This window comes from Caloenas nicobarica, chromosome 3 (genome assembly GCF_036013445.1).
Source record: "Caloenas nicobarica isolate bCalNic1 chromosome 3, bCalNic1.hap1, whole genome shotgun sequence".
NCBI classification, from domain to species: Eukaryota; Metazoa; Chordata; class Aves; order Columbiformes; family Columbidae; genus Caloenas; species Caloenas nicobarica.
This window is the reverse complement of record NC_088247.1, coordinates 44,294,316-44,314,727: the sequence shown is the minus strand read 5'-3', so window position 1 is coordinate 44,314,727 and position 20,412 is coordinate 44,294,316. Positions and strand designations below refer to the sequence as shown.

At 35.1% G+C, this 20,412-nt stretch overlaps 1 protein-coding gene across 2 annotated transcripts in view; it reads left to right on the top strand.

Annotated features, from left to right (window-relative positions):
• The window catches only part of ASCC3 (activating signal cointegrator 1 complex subunit 3), a 267,227-nt gene that overhangs the window by 105,400 nt on the left and 141,415 nt on the right, over positions 1–20,412 (top strand). Inside the window, exons 12-13 of one of the 2 annotated variants that reach the window (XM_065631955.1) lie at positions 7,548–7,724; positions 10,767–10,832. In XM_065631955.1, coding sequence (XP_065488027.1) covers positions 7,548–7,724; positions 10,767–10,832 — 243 coding nt within the window. Of the gene's footprint in view, positions 1–7,547; positions 7,725–10,760; positions 10,833–20,412 lie in introns of both variants that reach the window. The other variant, XM_065631954.1, reaches the window with a different exon arrangement.

Genomic DNA, 20,412 nt, shown 5'->3' with positions numbered 1-20,412 from the left:
CCATAGTAAAAGATTTCTCAGATTTTGGGGAACTGAAGCTTCCATCTTAGACCCTGTAATATTGTTCTCATCATAGTCACATTCTTCAAGTTTCAATTGCTTTATGTTTTTCGTATTAGATCAACAAAGTTGCTACCTAAATACTAGGTGGGACAACACAGCAGAGCAAGCAATCTAGGAGGTTCCTGGAGTGCATTGATGAGAACTTCCTCCTCCAGGTGATGGAGGAGCCAAGGAGGAGATGCGTTCTGCTGTACCTCACTCTCACCAATAAGCAGGGGCTCATTGGGGATGTGAAGATCAAAGGCAGACTTGACTGCAGTGACCATGAGATGGTGGAGGAGTTCTCCTTCCTCTCTTTCTCATGTTTCCTTTCTGAGCTTTCTTTCCTCATTACACCTTATTAAAGAAAGTTTCCCTCTCAGCCATCATGTAGTTTTCCTTGTTCTAAATGCATTATCAATATCTCTAGTCCTGTATTGTCTCGTTTACCTCATTTTTCTGTCCCTTTGTTTCCCTCTTTTACCTCTTTACTAGAAGTCAGAAGCAAACAAGTTCAGAGGTTTCTCACCTAAATCCAAATACCTAACTGTGATCAAATTAGGAATTCTTATGTGCTTGGAATAGCATTCCTGATTAAGAAAATCTGAGGAGTTTGAAGAAGGAAAAAAAAAGTAGGCAAGGCTGATGGCTAATAACCTTAAAAAAGCTGATTAGATCTATATGTCTGGTGTCTAATGGTAGCCCACTGCAGTTCCTATATGTGTCTTTTGAGACTGGAATGGCATTGGCATTTCATTCAGTTCTTCATTTCTCATCTTGAGGGACTGCTGTTAGTCTTCTGTCTCTTCAGTGTTCCTTCCTTAGGCTAATCATGTTTCTCAGCATCTTCTACTACAAGACAAACCAAACAAGCTTACTGAAACCTCTACAATAATTTTTTTTGTTTCCCGCTATTGTGTTGTGGGACTCTTTTCGATGAACTTTCTTATATTTGTGATTGTATTTTTAAAACATGTCAACAAAACTGGGTATAGAACTTCTGTGTTACTTTTGGTTGTGGCTTATACAGAGGTAGAGCATTTTGCTGCTTTTACTCAGTTCTGTCCTTTTTATACTTTTAAGAATTGCATGTAATTAATTTGCTAACATGTCATCTTCAGAGCTTGCATTCAGATGCTTGTTCATTAAGTCCTCAGACAAACCTCTTTAGAGTTGCTGCAGGATTCCCTTGTTACTATAAGAATGTTTCCTGAGAATGGTGTCTCATTTTGCAGCTGCGACCTGTTTTAGAATGAGCTAAATTAAAAGAAATTTAGTTTGAATGGGACCGTCAACCTAGACTTATCTGTATGGCTGACACATACATCACTTATATTAATTCTGCCAATCACCTGCTCTTCTTGTCACCAATTATTTTTTATTTACTGCATATCATGGATAAAATTATTTAATAGAGTCGGGCTTAGAAAGCAATTAGAGGCATCCCTTTTTAATTGCTGTTTTTCAGTCATACATTCTCTTTAAGATCTGTCAGTTTATCAGCTTGTGATACATGTTTTCTTGCTATTCTGCAATGTTATTTTTAAACAGTATGGTCTGTAGCCATATGTCTAATGCCTTACGTGAGTCTAGATCTATCTTGTTATCTTTTCTGGCAAGCTTGTAGTTGTGTAAGAATGACTTTTTTAAAACAACATATTTCTTTAAAACAAAACCTAATCTCCGTTCATTTGGAAAATGTTATGTATCAGATATTTTTATTAATCTTCTGAAGGTTTTCTATTACTTTGTAAGGAAGTGATGTCAGGAAATCATTCTGCATGTCATTTTTTATTATTGATATGTGAACACTTTTCCATTTTTGTGATATATCCCTGGAGTTTAAAAGGTAATAGTGACTGTCATAGGTTTTATGTTCTTCCATAATATGGTAAAGCAGTTAAACTGATTTGTAGAAGGGCTCATATTTCTTTTTGTTTCTTAGTTTGGGGACAAAACAGTAAGCATAGCATGAAAAGGCATTCTGTCATTCAAGAAAAACTGACATGGCACTGTGCAGGGCGTAGAAATCTCTTAATAACTATATTCAAAATGTCATTTCTTAAGGCAAAGGATTACATACTTAATATTTAGCTGAGGGAAAATAATATGGCTTCTAATAGTGCTTTTTCCATGGTTCCATTTTTTCAGTACCTCCAGATTTTTAAATATGTTCTAAATGGAGGACTTGAGATCACAGTATTTTCAGGGTTCATTGGAAGCAGAGTAAAACTCATTTATAAAATTACTTAACTAGATGGTTGCCTAGTAACAAATGCATTCTGTGCAGAGTGTTTGAGTTGTAGATAATGTCCTATGTAGAATCTTCAAAACAGTATTAGTAATTGCGTTTTTACTATGTACTTTTGATTTTGCAGTTTTACTGTTTTTTCCATGTTTGTTCCTAAAACTAGTAAATTACCATCTATATGGACTGATTGACAACTTCTTAATTCTTTTATTAGACAATAAACAACATATCAATAAACAAATAAACACTGGTGAAACATTCTTACAAACTTCCTTCTCAGTCACTTTGAAACACCTTTAATTCTTTTTTTTTTAATGTTCTAAGAATTTTCCTTTTTTTTTTCCCCCTCCTTTCTTTTTGTTCTTTTTTTTTTGGATAACAGGAAAAACATAGATTTTGTGAGAGGCTGAGACTTAGAGCTGTTCTGTGGGTAGGGTGGTATCTAAGTAATAACTAATGTGAATGCCTGTATGCAGTACTCCATTCTTAGCACTGTTGAGCAGGGAACTTGGAAACCTAAGTTGAGAATTGATCTTCTTGCACATCTAGACTTAAAAACTAAGAAATGCTTGTGCCTAATTTTCTGTGTATCTTTAGTGTACATCTGAAGGGCATAGAGACTTGACTGTAGAGAATGCATTGAAGTGATTCTGGGTCACCTGAATATCAGAGTAATTTCTAACCAATGGACAACTCTTCAAAGATTAGAATATGTAAACTTGTCTGCTTCGCTTAATTCCGTGCTTGAGTTGAACAATCGGCTTTCCCGCTTGATTATAATTCATTCTGTGAATGTAATATTTTTAATACATGGAAATGGGAAGACTGCCAAGATCACGAAGTTCAGGAAGAACTTCAGAAGTCAGATAAAAGACTATCTCTATGCATACTCTGTATGCTCTCAAGTGGCAGCAATAATGTAATGAGATGATATGCAAATCTTAAAACCTATTAGGAAGAAAATGATCCTGCTGTGATCAATTTACAATCCAGAGAGGCACTTCCCATACCTGATCCTTTATGCTTTACAGTGTAAACGCAGATGATGCTTGAGTGTGGCAATTGCTACCAGATAACTATCTTCTGTTTATTTTGTCTGTATGCATGGAATTTCATGGTGTGATAATCATGTTCTGTGGATGTGTATGGTGAACATGCTGTCAATTCTCCACATGCCATCATGAATGCTTCTGGATTAGATATACTAATTAGATATGTCAATTAAATATAGTTACGGCAACTTTATTTCTTACTTCCAGTGTAACATCAAATCAATAAAATATAGTAAAGCTTTCAAATAACATGATATGAAAATACTGTGACAGTTCAGGCTTGTAAGTTCCAAATGGTGCTTATATTTTTACTGAGATAATTAAACACATACGAAGATTAAAATGTTTGAGATTGTATGCCAGCAGTGAAGAAAACACACTTAGCTTCATACCACCAGCCAGTGATAGGCAATGTAAACAGAATATTTTGTCATCCAAAATGTCTTTTCAGTAATTTTTCCTGTAATTTCAGGAAAAGACTATGTATTCATAGTGGCTGCTAGATGAAGGCATAATCTCTAATTGGGACTTCAAGAACCAAATAATAAGTGATCCAGCACATGGAAAATATTAATGTTTTAATGGACTATATTTACAAAGGGCACCTGCATATTTTCAAGATTTTTCTTTAAACGCGTCTGAGGCAAAACATACTAATACTTGCGCTTCGAGTGGAAGTTGGAAAAGCAGTTGAAAAAAGTACACAGAGAACTCTGTTCTAAAAATGTGTTAGAATTCTAAAAGCCACTATTAAAAATAAAGTCTCTATAGTGTTTGGATAGATAAGTAATAGATAAATAATTGAAACTGAGTTGTAATCACAGAGAAAATGCAAAAACAAATCATGTTATGGTTGCATATTCTGATAATTTTCGTTTTCTGACTTCTAAGTTTAGCACAGTTTTAGTCATTGATATTTTCATATTGCCATGTATAATTAAAAGAATAACCAAAACTCATTCTGTTACGTGGTGGTGTGCAGACACATAGGGGTTTAGTTAGCAGTTTGAATCATAGAATCGTAGAATACCAGGCTGGAAGGGACCACAAGGATCCAACCTTTCTTGGCAAAACCACAGTCTAGATAAGATGGCCCAGCACCCTGTCCAGCTGAATCTTAAAAGTGTCCAGCGTTGGGGAATCCACCACTTCCCTGGGGACAATAGTCCCATGGGTGATTGTTCTCATTGTGAAAAGTTTCCTTCTTGTGTGCAGTCGGAATCTCCCCAGGAGTAATTTGTACCCATTACCCCTCGTCTTTTCCATGTGACTCTGTGTAAAAAGGGGTTCTCAATTTTCTTTGTGACCACCCTTATATGAATTTGATGCGGTCATAAAATAATTGGGAGAATTGTTATTATATGTTTTGTCTTTTAGGGTAAATGTACCTCTCTTTGCTTCTTGATTATTTTTATGTGTATTAATTATGGATATTTTGTGGTGTTTAGTGGATAAAAAAGTAGATGGTAAAAAATAAAGATTTTTTTGTTTGGATGGCTTTGAAAGAAGTTAAAGAAATTCATGGAATGATTTAGAGTCTTAATAGCCTTTATTTAATCATGAAGACTAACAAAGTGTTATTATAGAGCTAAAAAAATTGTGTGCTTTCTTATAGCACTCTGAGTTGATTTTTGTGGTTTGACATAAATAGAAAACTAATTATCCAAATAACTTGTAAATTTTAGATTCATAAACTGAAAAAAAATTATGTAGGCATTATATACATATGCACAGATATATGCAAAGTGTAATGTAAAACATGCAAAAGTATATTGTGTTTCAAAATGTGCTATACATATAAGTCATTTTAATTACTTGTTCGTGTTAACTCTCTGCTGCAGTTTTCATGTGGAGTTGTAATTCTGGGTTCTCAATCAGCTCCTTAACTCCAGGGCCAACTGCCAGATCAGTGAAGTTAAATGACTTCTTTTAACAAAGGTTTTGAAGGGTACAAGTCTCAGTAAACTGGAACTGTTCTCTAGGCATTGTTTATATTTTGAAAGAAAACTCTGAACAAACAGCTTACAGTTAATTGTTATATAAATTCATACTTGCATGGTTATTAAGCAGAGCTCTTGTTCATTGTTTAAATACTTGAAATGCTTTTCTACCTTCAGATGTAACTGAGGACATTTTCAAACTACTGCTTTCATGCTCTTAGGTGGTTTGAAATAAATTGTTATTGAATTTAGTAAAATCAGAGAACGTTTTCCAGATTGGAGCTCAGTTACATTTTCAGGTTGTTGCACCTCTTATTAGATGATTGTGAACAAAATATGGGATAAATATATCGGCAAGCAGCTAGTGTTCTTACAGATTCAAGTTTAAAAAAAAAAAAAAAAAAAGGCGTATAAGCTTTAAGTAAATTAAACATTTGTAGTGGGTGCAGGTGCCCAGGCACTGGCAGCAGGGGCTGCAGGGCCTCTGTGAGGAAAGGCCGGGGCTGCCCTGTGCTGCACACAGCCGGTTCCAACCCACCCACCGCAGGGCACAGCTCAGCCCAGCACCCCAATATGCTGGTGCCTCTGCAAAACCGTATTTAAGAAAAGGTTAAACCACTGTGCAGCAGTTGAGAGACAGGAGTGAGGAAAAACATGTGAGAAACAGCTCCACAGACAGCAAGATTGGAGCAGAAGGAGGTGGTGCTCCAGGAGACCGAGCCAAAATCAAACCAAACATCAAACACCTCAAGACTATGTGGTTGAGTTTAACTATAGCCCTTAGTTCATCAAATAATCCAGCTATAAAAAGTTGTGTAAGAAATGATACTACTTCTTTGTACTCTTAGAGGCAAATGCTGCTTTTATACCCTGCAGATGGAACACTTTTGAAAATGAAATCTCTCATGATTTGTCCCAATTATATCAAAGTTTGCATTTACATATAAGATTTTATGGTACATGGGCTTTTCTTTGCAAAGCTTCTCTTTCTATAAGTGCAAAAGAGTCAATCAGCAGGTTTTCTCTGTCATTTAGATGGTTGCATCCGCAGTTTAAGTGTCCAGATTTTTTCCATTACCAAGCAATGTGGTAGTTTACTTTGTCTGTGGAGTTGTGGGGGGATCATTCCTTTTGGGATTCAGTTTAGTATTTTGGTGGGCCCGTTACTTGCCAGGTCTGTGTTATGTTATGGTGTATTCTCTCTTCCTTGAGAGTACTCTCTATATACGTTTTTATAATCTTTTTTGAAAACTTTTAGTTCATCTCTTTTAATTACCTGGCACTTCCTTTCACTTAAACTCAAACACCTAGCTGATTCAAAAATCTGTATTCTAAGTAAAACCACATATTGTTTTGAACAGGACATAGCCAGGTAGAAGTTACCAGCCTTGCTCATCGTGAGACATTCACACATTGGAGACAAGTTGAGAAACTTGTATATGGCTTCAGTTATTGTGTCCAAAAAGCCTTTTGATGAAGTTTACTGTGAACTTTGTTTCTCAATAATTATGCTAGTACGAGAGATGTGAGCCAGCCTACATGGCTCTTAATATTCCAGAAGAAAATGGGGAAATTCTTGCATACTTTCCTCATTCAGGTCTTTTGGCTGGTTTCATTCTTTTTGAAAATTACCTGGAAATATATAGACTATGTAGGCTTTTATATGGAACAGAGTATTTCACTGTAAAGCACTGTTTCTATCCTTTATCAAATGGGAAGGCGTGTAATGCAAACATTTAGGGCATTTAAAAATAAAGAAAAAAAAGATAGAAAAATTGTCTGTTACAAAGAACTAGAATAGATTGTCTAAGAGAGTTACAGAAAGGCCTAAGCAAAAGCCAAGACTGAGAGATGATATGAATTACATTCTTCTTTCTGTTCAGAATTGTGGTATGATTTGGACTAAGGAAGAAATTATACCAAATTCCCTGTCTTAGTTTCACCCATAAATTGGACTATACCTTTTTAACAAAGCCAGTTTTACTGCTACTGTTCCTCCATGTCAGTTAAGGACTGCTAATCTTTTGCAGGGCAAAAGCACAATAAAACAGAAAGTCTGAATAAGCAAAACTTGATGGAATTGCAGAGTGCTCTGGTTTCTTCAATACAGGATAATCACTAACTCACATCTATTGTTCACCTTCTGTAGAAATATTTACTGCTTCTTTCACATTACTGTTTTAAAAGGGATGTTTTAAAACTCTACTTGATTTCTTGGCTTATAACACTTGGATCATTTACAGGTTTTCTGTTTTTTAATAGGTTGAATCTACACAAAGTATGATTAGGATTTTGGGCCTTTCAGCTACATTGCCCAATTATCTTGATGTTGCTACATTTCTCCACGTCAATCCCTTCATTGGACTATTCTACTTTGATGGCCGTTTCCGACCTGTACCACTTGGGCAAACCTTTATAGGAATTAAGACAACCAATAAGGTAAAGAATCATGAATGCCAAAGAGAGGGTTGCTGTTTGTTCTGATCATGCTTTACTTATGTATGTGTAGAGAGTACTGGTTTTTTATGGTTTGTGAAGCGTATTTTCTTCTGTATAAAGATATACTAATTGCAAGGTGCTTTAAGAATCGTATTTCCTCAGTTTACAATACTTGTAAATAGACCTTGTTGTAATTGAATATAATGGTATCTAGCTTTGCATTGCCTCCCCTCGCTACTAAGTTTTGCTTCATGAAGGAGAAATCATCACCCTCAACTGCAGAGTCACTATAGCAGCTGATTATTCTGCCTTTTTCATTTCAGTTTTGATTTTTTTCTAGAAATGATGGTGTTGCTCATTGGGCTGTAAGGAGGCACGAAGAAAGTTATAAGAAAAATATTCATTTATGAAATCAGGAGATATATATATATTAACATGACATGCATTATTAGTCGGATATAAGTGATCAATTAAAACCTCAGCATGCTAAGCCATTAACTATCGTATGTGCATATTTGATTGAAAACACATTAAGATAGTCTCTAAGTTTCTTTAGTCTTTGTGCTCTTGCTCATTTTGGGAAGCATTAAGGCCACGGTCAGGTATAATGTTCTTATTAAATATCACAAGTGCAGTGCCACTTGACATGTAATTTATTCTTTAAATACAGGAATTAATACAAACACTTTTCCATAAGACTTCCTATGAATCTCACTAGCTGATAATTAAAGTTTATATTATATAGCTTAACTTTTAGAAAATCTTAATCTGTTATGATTTAATTTAATAGAAATCAAAAGATTTTCAATCAGAAGTTAACTTCGTAGCTTTATCAATAAGAAGATTTCTTTTCTTTTTTGTAAAAATGGACATTGTCTTTCTTATTAGGTTATTTAAGTAGCTAATTCCATCTGCAGTGCAGGCAAGAAACTTATTTTATATCTGTAGGGAGCCATTTCAAGTCTGTACACACAAGAATAGTGTACCATATGGTACTTATGGTGATTTGCATATTTTAACCTTCATTAATTGTTTCAAGTATCTTCACTATTATTTGCTGTTGGTTTTCTTTAATCTTTTCCTGATACTTGATTTGCATATTTAGTTTATTTCCACTGTATGGTAAGAAAAAAGGAAAGACTTCATTTCTTCATACTCACTTTGGAATGTATTTGTGATTTCAAAATCAAAGAAATGTACAAATCCGAAATTATTAAAAAACCCACTAAGTTTTTAAAAAAAAACATGAGTAGATGAGGAGATATTAGGAGGTAGTAGTTATTCTGGAGTGCAAGTACCTGGCAGACTGTTTTGGTAATACCACAGCCAGGAGATTTTCTTTTCGCAAACAAAAAGGATTTGAAAAAGGATTCTATTCAAGGTGATACTAATAGTAAAGCTGCCAAATTATTGCCAATATCAGCATCCTTCTGGTCTACATGAGGGGAAGAAAGTGATGTAAGAAGCCACAGAGTCAACAGCAGTTCTTGCAGAACATCAGCAGGTGCAGTCAGTGCTGTGTCCGTATCCACACTGATGAGTTGCAAGGAGATAGAAGGCTTGTAGTTACTTTAGGTAGATGCTTTGCAACAGCTTTCTGACATCCTTCATCCAAAACCCCTCCCAAAAAAGCTGATTAGTGATTAGCACGTGCACACTCTAGGCAAGCTTTCCGAAGCAAGGACAGCATGGTGTGTTTATTATGCACAGAAGTTAGCCAGTAAAGCTCTTAAAACACTGTACGTTGCAACTCTTAGAGCAAATGGGATCAAGACTAAAGTTTGGCTTCTTCAGTCAAAGATCTGTCAATGTCAGATATTTTTCTTTATGTTTATGTTTTCCTTTTTAGGTATAGATGCAAAGAATACATAGTTACATTTGTATGTGTGTATACATATTATATATACAGTATATATAAAATAATATATATGTCCACATGTGTATTTGTGCACTGCCCATGTACATTTCTCCTTAATGATTTTCACTTGTTATTATTTGAAAAAATAATTAATTAAAATGCTAACCTCTCATTTTCAGAATAATTTGACTGGCTGCTTTTCTCTTGCACGTGTCCATAGTGTCTCACCTTTGTATTGCTATACTTGTATGATTCCAAATATGAATGTTCTCTTCTTCCCTCTAAAGCTGTTTTAAAGCTAGGTTTTTCAACTTTTGGCTCTTCTAGATAAATCCAAGTACTAAATTTCCATTTTCAAGTTTTTACATGCTTTGCTCTTGTAAAACATTTCTTTGTGTCAAAAAAAAAAAGGTTATAAAACACGAATGCACAAATGAAGAATGGAGTGATTGCTCTGACTTTGAACTTTATTTATTTATTTGGATTTGTCACAACCTTAATACTGAGGTCCATTCAAGTAGATACATGCTATTTATATTGTGATGCATTAGAGAAAAAGAAAAAAGATCTTCAGAGTAGCTTGAAGAATATTTTTCATTTCAACTGTGCTCTTTATTTTGGAACCTTCCTGAAACATTCTTTTTATCCATAATTGGAAACTCTGTACATAGTGCTCCCAGTGTTACCTGTGCATGACCCAACTATGAAGACACTTCTGTTCTTTAGAGCAAAAAAGCTGATAATCACTGATTTTCTGGATGTGTATATCTGCAGTGTAAAAACTATTTTTATATTACCAACTGGAAAGATTTAATGTTAGGTAAGATGATGTATTAAATGGATATTTCAACAATATCCTGTAGAAGTAAGATTCCTTAATATGAAACAGATAAATTTTAGAATAGAACTGGGTTAGGTCTCTTTATCAAAAAAACAACAGTCACATAATAAATTTTATATCCACTACACTTACTCATATTTAGTCTACTTATCTTCATGTTCTATTTGTGAATACCAAATACCAAATCGATATTGTTAGGAATGGGAATCAGTATATTGTAAATTTAACTGCATTATCACATTTTTCTTTCATGGATTACTGTAAATTTCTTGATATGTGTTAAAAATACATAAAGATAAAAATGCTTTATATATGAAGTATGGTGTTTGTTTTTCAGGTGCAGCAGCTGAATCATATGGATGAAGTATGTTATGAAAATGTGCTGAAGCAAATAATGGCTGGACACCAGGTATTTATTTTTGCTTTGGTTTGCATTCAGAACACATATAAAGAAATCAGTTTTGATCGTCATAATGATGTATTAAGAATTTTTTTTTTAATTGTTGTTATTTTGAGATATGTCACTTAAAAGGTCATCTCTAATCTTGAAAACACTTTATTAGAAACAGCATGAAGAAAATCTGAGCAGGCTAAATTATGTTAGCTTCTAGCTAAGGTGAAAATTCCTGTTACTTTGTAGATCCCTTATAGTAACTAATATATATTTATGTCACTTTTTTTAAATGATGAAGCAAAGTAGGTTAGTGCTTTGGAGACCCTACACTTAGGTACATTTAATGAATAAAAAAAAAGAAAAATATGGCGCTTAGTTATTATTCCTAGCCTTTCCCATAGCTTTCAAATTTTAGTGTCTCCTATAACAGGTGAGGGATGAGAATTATGCGGTGTTCAAGACATGGTGCACAAGGGCTCAGCATCTGTCATTTGAAATACCCTGGGATTTGTGTTTTGTTTTCTTTTTAAGGAGTGATCCGTCGTTTTGTTTCACAATAGAAGTTTCTGCAGTGAATTTTCAAGGCTGATATTCCCCTCCGCTAAGATTGTGGGCTTAACTCATTTGCTTGACTAGTTTATCATTCTGTTGTTATTGTGCTCCTGAATCACCCCCACACGATGTCTCATTTTTGTTAGAACTTTGCTCATACAGCAGTGTGAGTAACAGCAGTTGTGGCAGATATGGCACCTGTTCAGAGCAGGAACAAGTGCTAGTGCACTATGATCCTTGAAGAGGCTTTTCACTAAATAACCTATATATAAAAGAGAGAAACTCTTTCCTCCAGAGTCACACTAAAAATTGCACATTTTCCCCTTTTCATGTAAAATTCAGATAGTGATATTTTTTGAAATATGAACAGTTGGTTTATGACTGGGGGGGAATACTTCAGCAACAGCTTCTTAGTCCTCTTGATTTAACACCAGCCTTCCACTTGTCTTCTCTTGTTGATGTCAGTTACTGTTGTTACGTTCAGAAGACTTTCATTAAGTTATATATGGAAATGCTGATATTTTCCTGAGTGAAGACTGTTAACATAATTTGTTGGCAGTACCAAGAGAACTATATTTTCTCCTCATTGTCCATTATGTGCATGCCTTAACAAATTCCTAACACTGGGGTACATGTAGTTGCTTATCTTTTATTTCTTGTAATGATTTTGTGTATTTTCACTTGCTGTAGATAAATCTACAAGTAGCAGATTCTTTAAATTGGGGTGTCTAAATGAGTAACATATCTTGGATTCCCAGCAGGAAGTTGCATGCTGTTCAAGCATATTTATTGCAACTTTCTTCCCCTCTCTTTTCTTCACACTGAGGAAAAAACAGCCTATAAACATATATAATACTATTTGAAAAATTCAAGTACGGTAAGTTGTTTAATTCTAGCAGGAGATCTTTTTCTAGCTTTCCTTGAAAACAGTTTTAGTTCCTGTACTGGCAGCTGATTGCATGAGTGTTTTAAGGCATCAGCTACGGCTGAAAGAGGCCAAGTGAAGAACTGTGGTCTGCTTAAGGTTACAGTTACAGCAGCTGACACTATTGCTGATCTCAGTTTCTGAAAATTATATTTCGAGCCAAAAATCAAATACGGAGTGTATTTCCAGATAAAGCAGAAGTGTGGTTTCCCTTGCTATATAAGCATTGATTTGCTTTCAGAAGGCTTTGCTTGATTTGATGATTGATTGCAAATGTTATTAATTTTCTTTGCTTGAAAATGTTTGTTCTGCTATGTTGCAGAACTCTCTTACAAACACATTGATAATACCAACTAGTTACACTGGACTTTTCTTCAGAGTATTTAAAACTTACTGGTCTTGATACTTATGAAACAACCATTCATATCTTGAAATGAATGATACAAAAACACTGGTATACAGTCTTTAGCAAAGCTGAATCAAGCATGTCAGCTCATTGTATAACACAGTTAAGTATAGTACGTAGTATTGTACCACAGATGAAAAATCGGGGATTTTTAATGAGTATGCCATGATAAATGATCTAATCATTACACTAACTGCAGATGTTAATAAGTGGGAAAAAAAAGGTCATGTAGATGATTAATATTACACTAGGAGGGATTTCTTTAGTGTCTTTACACAATTTTGAGAATAGCTTTTGATCTTCTAAAGTTATCACCTTCTTCCAATGTAGTTTTTAGAAGACCATTACCTTGTGCCCGTATTCACCGTATGCTTTTACCATCGTGCTCTGTTACCCTTCTTAGCTTGTGTTATCCTCAAAACTTGTGTTTATTTATAATACATTTTCTGTGTGTAAAGTTCGTTTGCCTTTTAACAAAGCTGTGGTTATTGCTAAATATACTTCTTAGAGAGGTGTATTCATACCTTCCCCCTAATACTTTAGACATCATTTCCGGAGCAGTTGTATATCTCTATGGAATTCAGGAAATGTTTGGAATTTTGTAACTATTCAGGACATGTGACAGACACAGATCTCATTAGTGGTGCTCCAGAGAGCCAAAAACCTACCTGTTGCTGTTATATACTGAAGCTCAAGAAAGACATACCAGAATTAGAGAAAAATACTTTCCCTCTTCTAAAGTTGCCTGAGTTAATGTACACCTTCCTGTGGCCATCAAACATTCACAGAGTTGTCTCTTTTAAGGTTATTTACCAGAGGCTTTGGAATGTTTTAATAAATTAAATTCAACATTGTTTATCTACTGTTCTGTTAACTCATTTTCAAGTAATTCTACCACTTCATTTCTAAGAATTCTACCATTTACTCTTACAGAAGTCATGCTGATGTGTCCCTGTCATATTATAGGTTACAGTGTGATGTTTGACAGAAGTTATATGTTCATGTGTTTTAATAGACGTACGTGCGTTTTCGTTTTTTAAGACTAAGGCTTGTAGGAGGTAGTTGTATTCTACAGGCATGTGTTTTGACAGATGGAGAGAAGCTTTTTATGTTGATTTTTCAACAGTCATCCTCTGCAAGACTTCAAGCTCTTCCTGGCTACTGGGAAATTAAGAGTTGGTGATTCAGCCTTTAATTTTGATCCATCTGCTCAAACTAATGAGATATCTCATTTGTAGGCTTCACTTTGAATTACCAAATGCAACCGAAGCTATAACATTTGTGTTATAGTGCAATTCTCCTCTTGTTTAACTTGAGGAAAGATATAATGATAGATGACTTGCCCTACCGAGTTTTCCAGGGTTTTTGTTATAGAAACTTTTTATCATCAATCAAGAAATAAGATCAGAAAATGTCCCAAAGGTGTCCAGGTGCTTTTTAAGTCAGCGTGCTCTTTTTGTAGGATCACTAACAATGTAGATCTTCATTAGGAGGTTTCTCTGTCAGATCCTCTTAAGACTGCTTTAAGTGAGAACCTCTAGTTCTGTTAAGTCTGCTTTCCTGGGACTGTCCTTCTGTGCTCAGTATTAGCTGGTGAATATTTGTTTTTATGACATACTTTGAATTTACTATGTTCTTCTATTATCTGAAAAGTTGTTAGATCCTCTTGGACTGATTTGCACTTTTGGAGTTTTATTTTTACCTCTTAATAAACCAAAGATGCTTTAAACATAAGCAAAAAACCCCTCACACCTGAAATTACACACTCTTTGTCCAAGAATGTGACTCCCTGCTCAGTTGCAGGCAGAGTATTTTTGCCAGCATTTATTTTCTGAGATACTGTTCCCTTGAAAACTGGGTGAAGGCTCAGTCATGAAAAATTATCATTCCTTCAAAGTGTTTACAGCTGTCTCTTGTCAGGCATTCACCAGTATTGGGCCACGTGAATTAACAGTGTTAATTCAGCTGCAGAACTGGAAAAGCTTCTTCACATTTTACAGCCCTGTGAGAAGGGCATCTAATGAAGGCAAGTTCTGGGGAGAGAGCAATACCTTTCTGAAGTAGCCTGTAGAGAACCATGTAAAATCAGCAAAGACACTGGCGGAAGACCATACATATCAACATCATTTCTGTAATAAACTGAAACTTTGCATTACTAGCCAGTTTAGGACAATGCATATCATACTGTCTTTATCTTCACAAAGTATGAGGGGGAAAACACCCGCTTCATGTTATGTTTTGAGAAATAACATAGTATTTTTAGGAGTTTTGAGAAGTAACATAGTATTTTTAAGTTTGGTTTTTTTTTTTTTCCTATGAAACTTATCACATGTAAATTTTAACTTTATGTTAAATTCCTTTGTCTAAAAAATATAGAGCTGTTTCTCTTTGCCAAGGTTCAGTTGCTTAACTTCATATCTTAGGGAATTAACTCTTTTTGACTCTGACCCTCACTGTTGTATCCATTATATCTCCTGCTGTTGCTGACATTTGCTGTTTTATCCCACTACCTTGGTTACCAAGAGATGATCACGTGTTTCTCTCATTGTCCCCATCACCTCTTAAATACTTTTGCTGTTACGAATTTGTCAGAACCTTACTGTTTTCTATCTCTTTTTTTTTTCTTTTTGTGGTCTGAACATTATGTCTTTATTTTTTAAAAAAAAAAAAAAAGGAAAAAAGTAAAACCTGAAACTGCATAATATTTCTTGGGGTCTTTTTAATTTCTTACATTATGAATTAGAAGGGGAGGTGCTGAAGTTCTTCGAAAGCTTTCAGAGGAAAACTTCCTCAAACTGCACTCATAAAACTCTCTTGTGTCTGCCACATTCCCCAGACTACACATCTACTGTTTCTGCAACCTTTTCTTTTTTTTTTTTCCTCATAGCTGATTCTCTTTGATATTACTTAAACCTTCAAAAGAAGTCCTGTGTTCTTTGTCCTTGGTGTTGTTTCAGCAGGTCTCCTATGTTTACTCTCCGCACCTTTTCTGTATGTTTTTTTGTTTCTATCCTTCAGTACTCTGTTACTTGTCTTCAGCCACAGGTATCTAAGTTGCTGTCCTGGTTCCTTACCCAACACCCTTTGCTGATTTGCCGTTTTGGCTGTTTATTACAATTTTCAACTTGAAATGCCCTTGGCATTCTCCTGTCTTCTGAAACCTCTCTTCCTTTTTAAGACAATGAATGTCTCTGTTTTCCTGCTGCTTCTGAGAGTTTTCCGTGTAACTCCAAGATGACATGTTGTCTGTTTTACCTTCCGTTAGCTCTGGTACTCACTGAAACTCCTTGAAAGTTCATTTTCTCACTGAGATTGGTATTTTGAGTTCATAGTAAAAACTGACTGTTCACTGGAAGTTCTAAAATACTTCTGTGGTTCTGGTTCTCTTTGCTGTCTGTGCAGATGTTGAGGCTCAAGGTGTCAGTACTTAAATAATGACGAGACATCATGGTTTTACAGGAAGTCGTTTCAGTATGTAGGGAGGAGCTTTTCTGGTGGCCAAAGTTGTCCGTTGCAAAGAACCTGAATTTTTGAAACAGTAAATAGCTATTGAAAGCCTCATCACAACATCCAAAAGTGAATGCAGTAGTAGCGTTCCTACATATTTAGCAACAACTCCACCTAACTTGAGTTGAGAAGGCTTTAGTAACTATAAATAAGTGGAGATATGGCAATTTCTCTAGAATTAACATGCTGGAAATCTTACTCCTGGGACTAAAAATGTAGAGGAAAACTACATAACACAACAGCCTTATACAAACCATCCATTCTTAATGATGCACTATGAGTGGTGATTTACTACTGCCCACTTTAAGCTTATGTCAGTTCAGTTTTCTTAAGAACCTTTTGAAGGAAAGTGTCTTATCAAGTACCTTTTTAGTTTTTGTGCTTTTTGCTTTTCTGATTTTTTTCTTAGGTTTAGCTGGTTTCTTCTGTCTCACCATTTTGCTTTTGCAGTATTGTGTCAACTGCATCTGATATACTTATGACAAGCTTTACCTTTCATCTTTTGTAATGAAATTTGGACTTTTTTTTTAATGTGCAGAATACAAGCACATGCACTTGTTGAATTTTTAATTAGTGTATGCGTTCGGGGGTTAGGATGCAGTTTTCTGGAGATGAAGCTTGCTTTATTAATTAGAATGTATGTACTTAATTAAAATATTGTTCTATACGACTGTTCTGCATTTAGTTCCTTAGAAATAATATAGAGACATGCTATATTTTTTAAAATCTTAGAATAATTTCCAAGTATCACCTTGCACAGATTTTTAATACTTCACTCTTTCAAATCAGGATTTTTTATGTCAGATCATAGAATGTCCCGAGTTGGAAGGGACCCACAAGGATCATCGAGTCCAGCTCCTGTCCCTGCACAGGACAACCCCACAGTTCACACCATGTGTCTGAGGGTGTTGTCCAGTCTCTTCTTGAACACTGTCAGGCTTGGGGCCATGACACCTCCCTGGGGAGCCTGTTCCAGTGCTCCACCACCCCCTGGGGGAAGAACCTTTTCCTAATGTCCAACCTAAACCTCCCCTGGCACATCTTCCTGCCATTCCCTCGAGTTCTGTCATTGGTCGCTAGAGAGATCAGTGCCTGCCCCTCCTCCTCCCCTTGTGAGGAAGCTGTAGACCACAATGAGGTCTCCCCTCAGTCTCCTCCAGGCTGATCAAACCAAGTGACTTCAGCATCTCCTCATACGGCTTCCTCTCCAAACCCTTCACCAACTTTGTAGCCCTCTTCTGGACACTCTCCAGTACCTTAATATCCTTTTTATCCTGTGGCACCCAGACCTGCACACAGTGCTCCAGGTGAGGCTGCACCAGTGCAGAGCAGAGCGGGACAATCCCCTCCCTGCCTGGCTGGCCATGCTGTGCTGGAGGCACCCAGGACACGGTTGGCCCTCTTGGCTGCCAGGGCACACTGTTGGCTCATGTTCATCAGAAACATTACACTTGAATTTATATAGTCCAAACTGGTTCTGTGCTATATATTGCACATAAAGCATTCACTTTGTCTGTAACTGTTCTTTATTTATAATAATTTACTTGAACTTTGCAGCACTAAGAAGAGTCATCTTGTTTTTGTTACAATGCTATCTTCAACCAAAAAAGAAACACTGAGTAGTTATTTTAAATCTATTATATTAAGTTGTCAGAAGTAAATTTGACAGGTATTAATTTCATCTGTAAAAATGATGGATTAAGTTTCTTTATTATCAGTTTTCCAGCTGTTATTTGGTTGCAGAAGCTGTGTGAAGATAAAAGTTTAATAAGCTCAGTTACTGCAACTGTTGACAACGCTTTTATAGCTGTGTCATAAGATAAGATTTAATAAAATAGTATTTTCTTCAGAGGTCTCTCTGGAACTTAGTACCTTGAGAATTAAGCTTGTCCTAGTATTTTTCTTGGATGAAATAGTGTTTATAGCTCATTTTTGACAAATAACTCAAAGTTACTGAATTTGTTAAACTGTATTCTTTATCTAGATTGTTTTGGCTTTTTTTCCAAGGCTTCCATTTCATAGCCTAATGAGTTTATTTCAGTCTGAGGTTTTGTAACTCTGTATCTGTACATATTGCTTCTACTTCATCACCTGGTGTTGCTTATTTGCACATATATGTGTATATGTTGCTTCTATATTTACATATGCACACATGTATGTAGGTATATAAAAATACACAAATACAGATGATAAAGTGGTCCAGCAGGATAGCTGAATTACGGCTGAACATTTTAGATGTTATTTCTGGGACAGCTGATCAAGTGAAGACTTGAATACTTTTAATAGCTTTCCTTTGCAGTTTTTGCACATTTAGGGCCCATTTGTATGTATGGTTTCTTTAACAAAATCACAGACAAACTGATTCACTGATGGTGCCCTGTTTTTGTGTTCTGCATCTTCATGATTTATTTATGCACTTCATTTCCACAATAACTGCCTTTTGCAATTTTAAGGCTATAATAATTAATGATTTTATGATTTTATGATCTTGAGCCAGTTGGCCTTTTGTGGATGACCTGCCTGTTAAGTTAGAGATGTGCAGCTTACAAGTGTGATGAAGGCAGCTTGACCAGTCTTTCAGCCTAATGCGATAAGTTTTACTAGCTCTGTGTTAAAAGCTGTTTTTCAAACATGGGACTGGAGAGCATTAGTGGTCTAGAAGATTGTGGGAAGTCTGTGGATCCCTGTCAGCTTCATGTTGTTCTTCAGTAAGAATGTAATGACAAGGATAAATGATATTCCAGAAGACATGTTGAGGATTGTCAGTGGTCCAAAGCTTTTGAAAACTCTGTAGCCTTGAAAGAAATGAAGCTGTGTGCTTAGTTTAACACAATAAATAGTATCAACTAATAAACTTCTTGATTATTGTTAAAACTTCTGTAAATTATTCAATATGTAACAAGATAACTACTATCCACCAAGACCTTCTGCCTATCACAGATTTTTTAATAGATGTCATTAGTGGGTTTTAATTCGAAATACACAGTAATATAGAATGCTGTAGAAAACAAGTTATTTTGAGGAATCCATGAGAATGGGAAATATTCTTTATCTTTATTCTTTATTAAGACACTACAATGCATCAGAAAAATTCCTTTTGACTTTCTACTTCTATTCCCTTTCCAGAATATGAGATGAGATTTCTCACATATGTAGCATTGTGGTGTTGATAGTTGTCTTTTTGGTTACTGAAGAAATGACTCCAGAATATGTTCCATTTGTATACTCTCATGTATTTAATCATGAGGTATTTATAATATTCTTATTTAGGAAAGGATATCTTGAGAAGGCCTAGGTTATGGGTTTACAAGGGACATTCTAATTGTTCTAGCACAGTTTACTCATTTGCAAACTATTGCAAAATTTAAATTCTTCGTAACTTTATTAAGATTCATATTATATAAAACCATTGCTTATACTTGAAGACATTTCTTCACTTTTCAGATGATGTAGAAAACCTAATGATTAGAAGCAAAAAAAAAAAAAAAAGTCTGGAATAAATGTCTGGGGTTTTAAATCAATACTGATAAGAAATAAGCTAGAAAACCTGACTGCTACATTCTTGAATTGTTTAGTAGGTTTATTTACAAATCCAGAAAATATAGAGGCTGACGTGGCAATTTTCTTCATCTTTTTACTTAAGTAAAAGGAATTGGAATAGATATGAAGATTTCTCCAGTATCCTCCATGTTTCTTTCCTTCAGTAAAGCTGAATAGAATCTGCTTATCACTACTGTCTGTTGAGTTATTTTTTCATATTCTGGATGGTATACATACAAACGTAAATAGTTTTGGAAACATAAGAGATATGGTAGACATGACAACTCTTATTCTGGAGTGATATTTGTAAAAAAATATAATTTATGGTAATGTAGGAACATATTTTGTTGTACAAAGTCAAAATAGTTAATGTCAGAACAGGACAAAGGGAAATGCTTGAAACAAATTATTGCGTGATCTTGCTTTTCTAAAAAAAGATGCAGTGAAAAGCTGCTTATAATTTTGAATAATAATTGTCGTTCAAGTCCATTGGCATCTGCAAAAATGCAATTGTTACTGCCTAATGACATATATTTGCATAGTAATAGGCTAGCTATTCTTGAATAATTTTCTATACAAGAATAGAGATTGGTATTTCTATTTCTATCCTGTCAATTAAAATTCAGAATAATTTCTACTACCTCTACGAGTCTGTAAAGTATTGT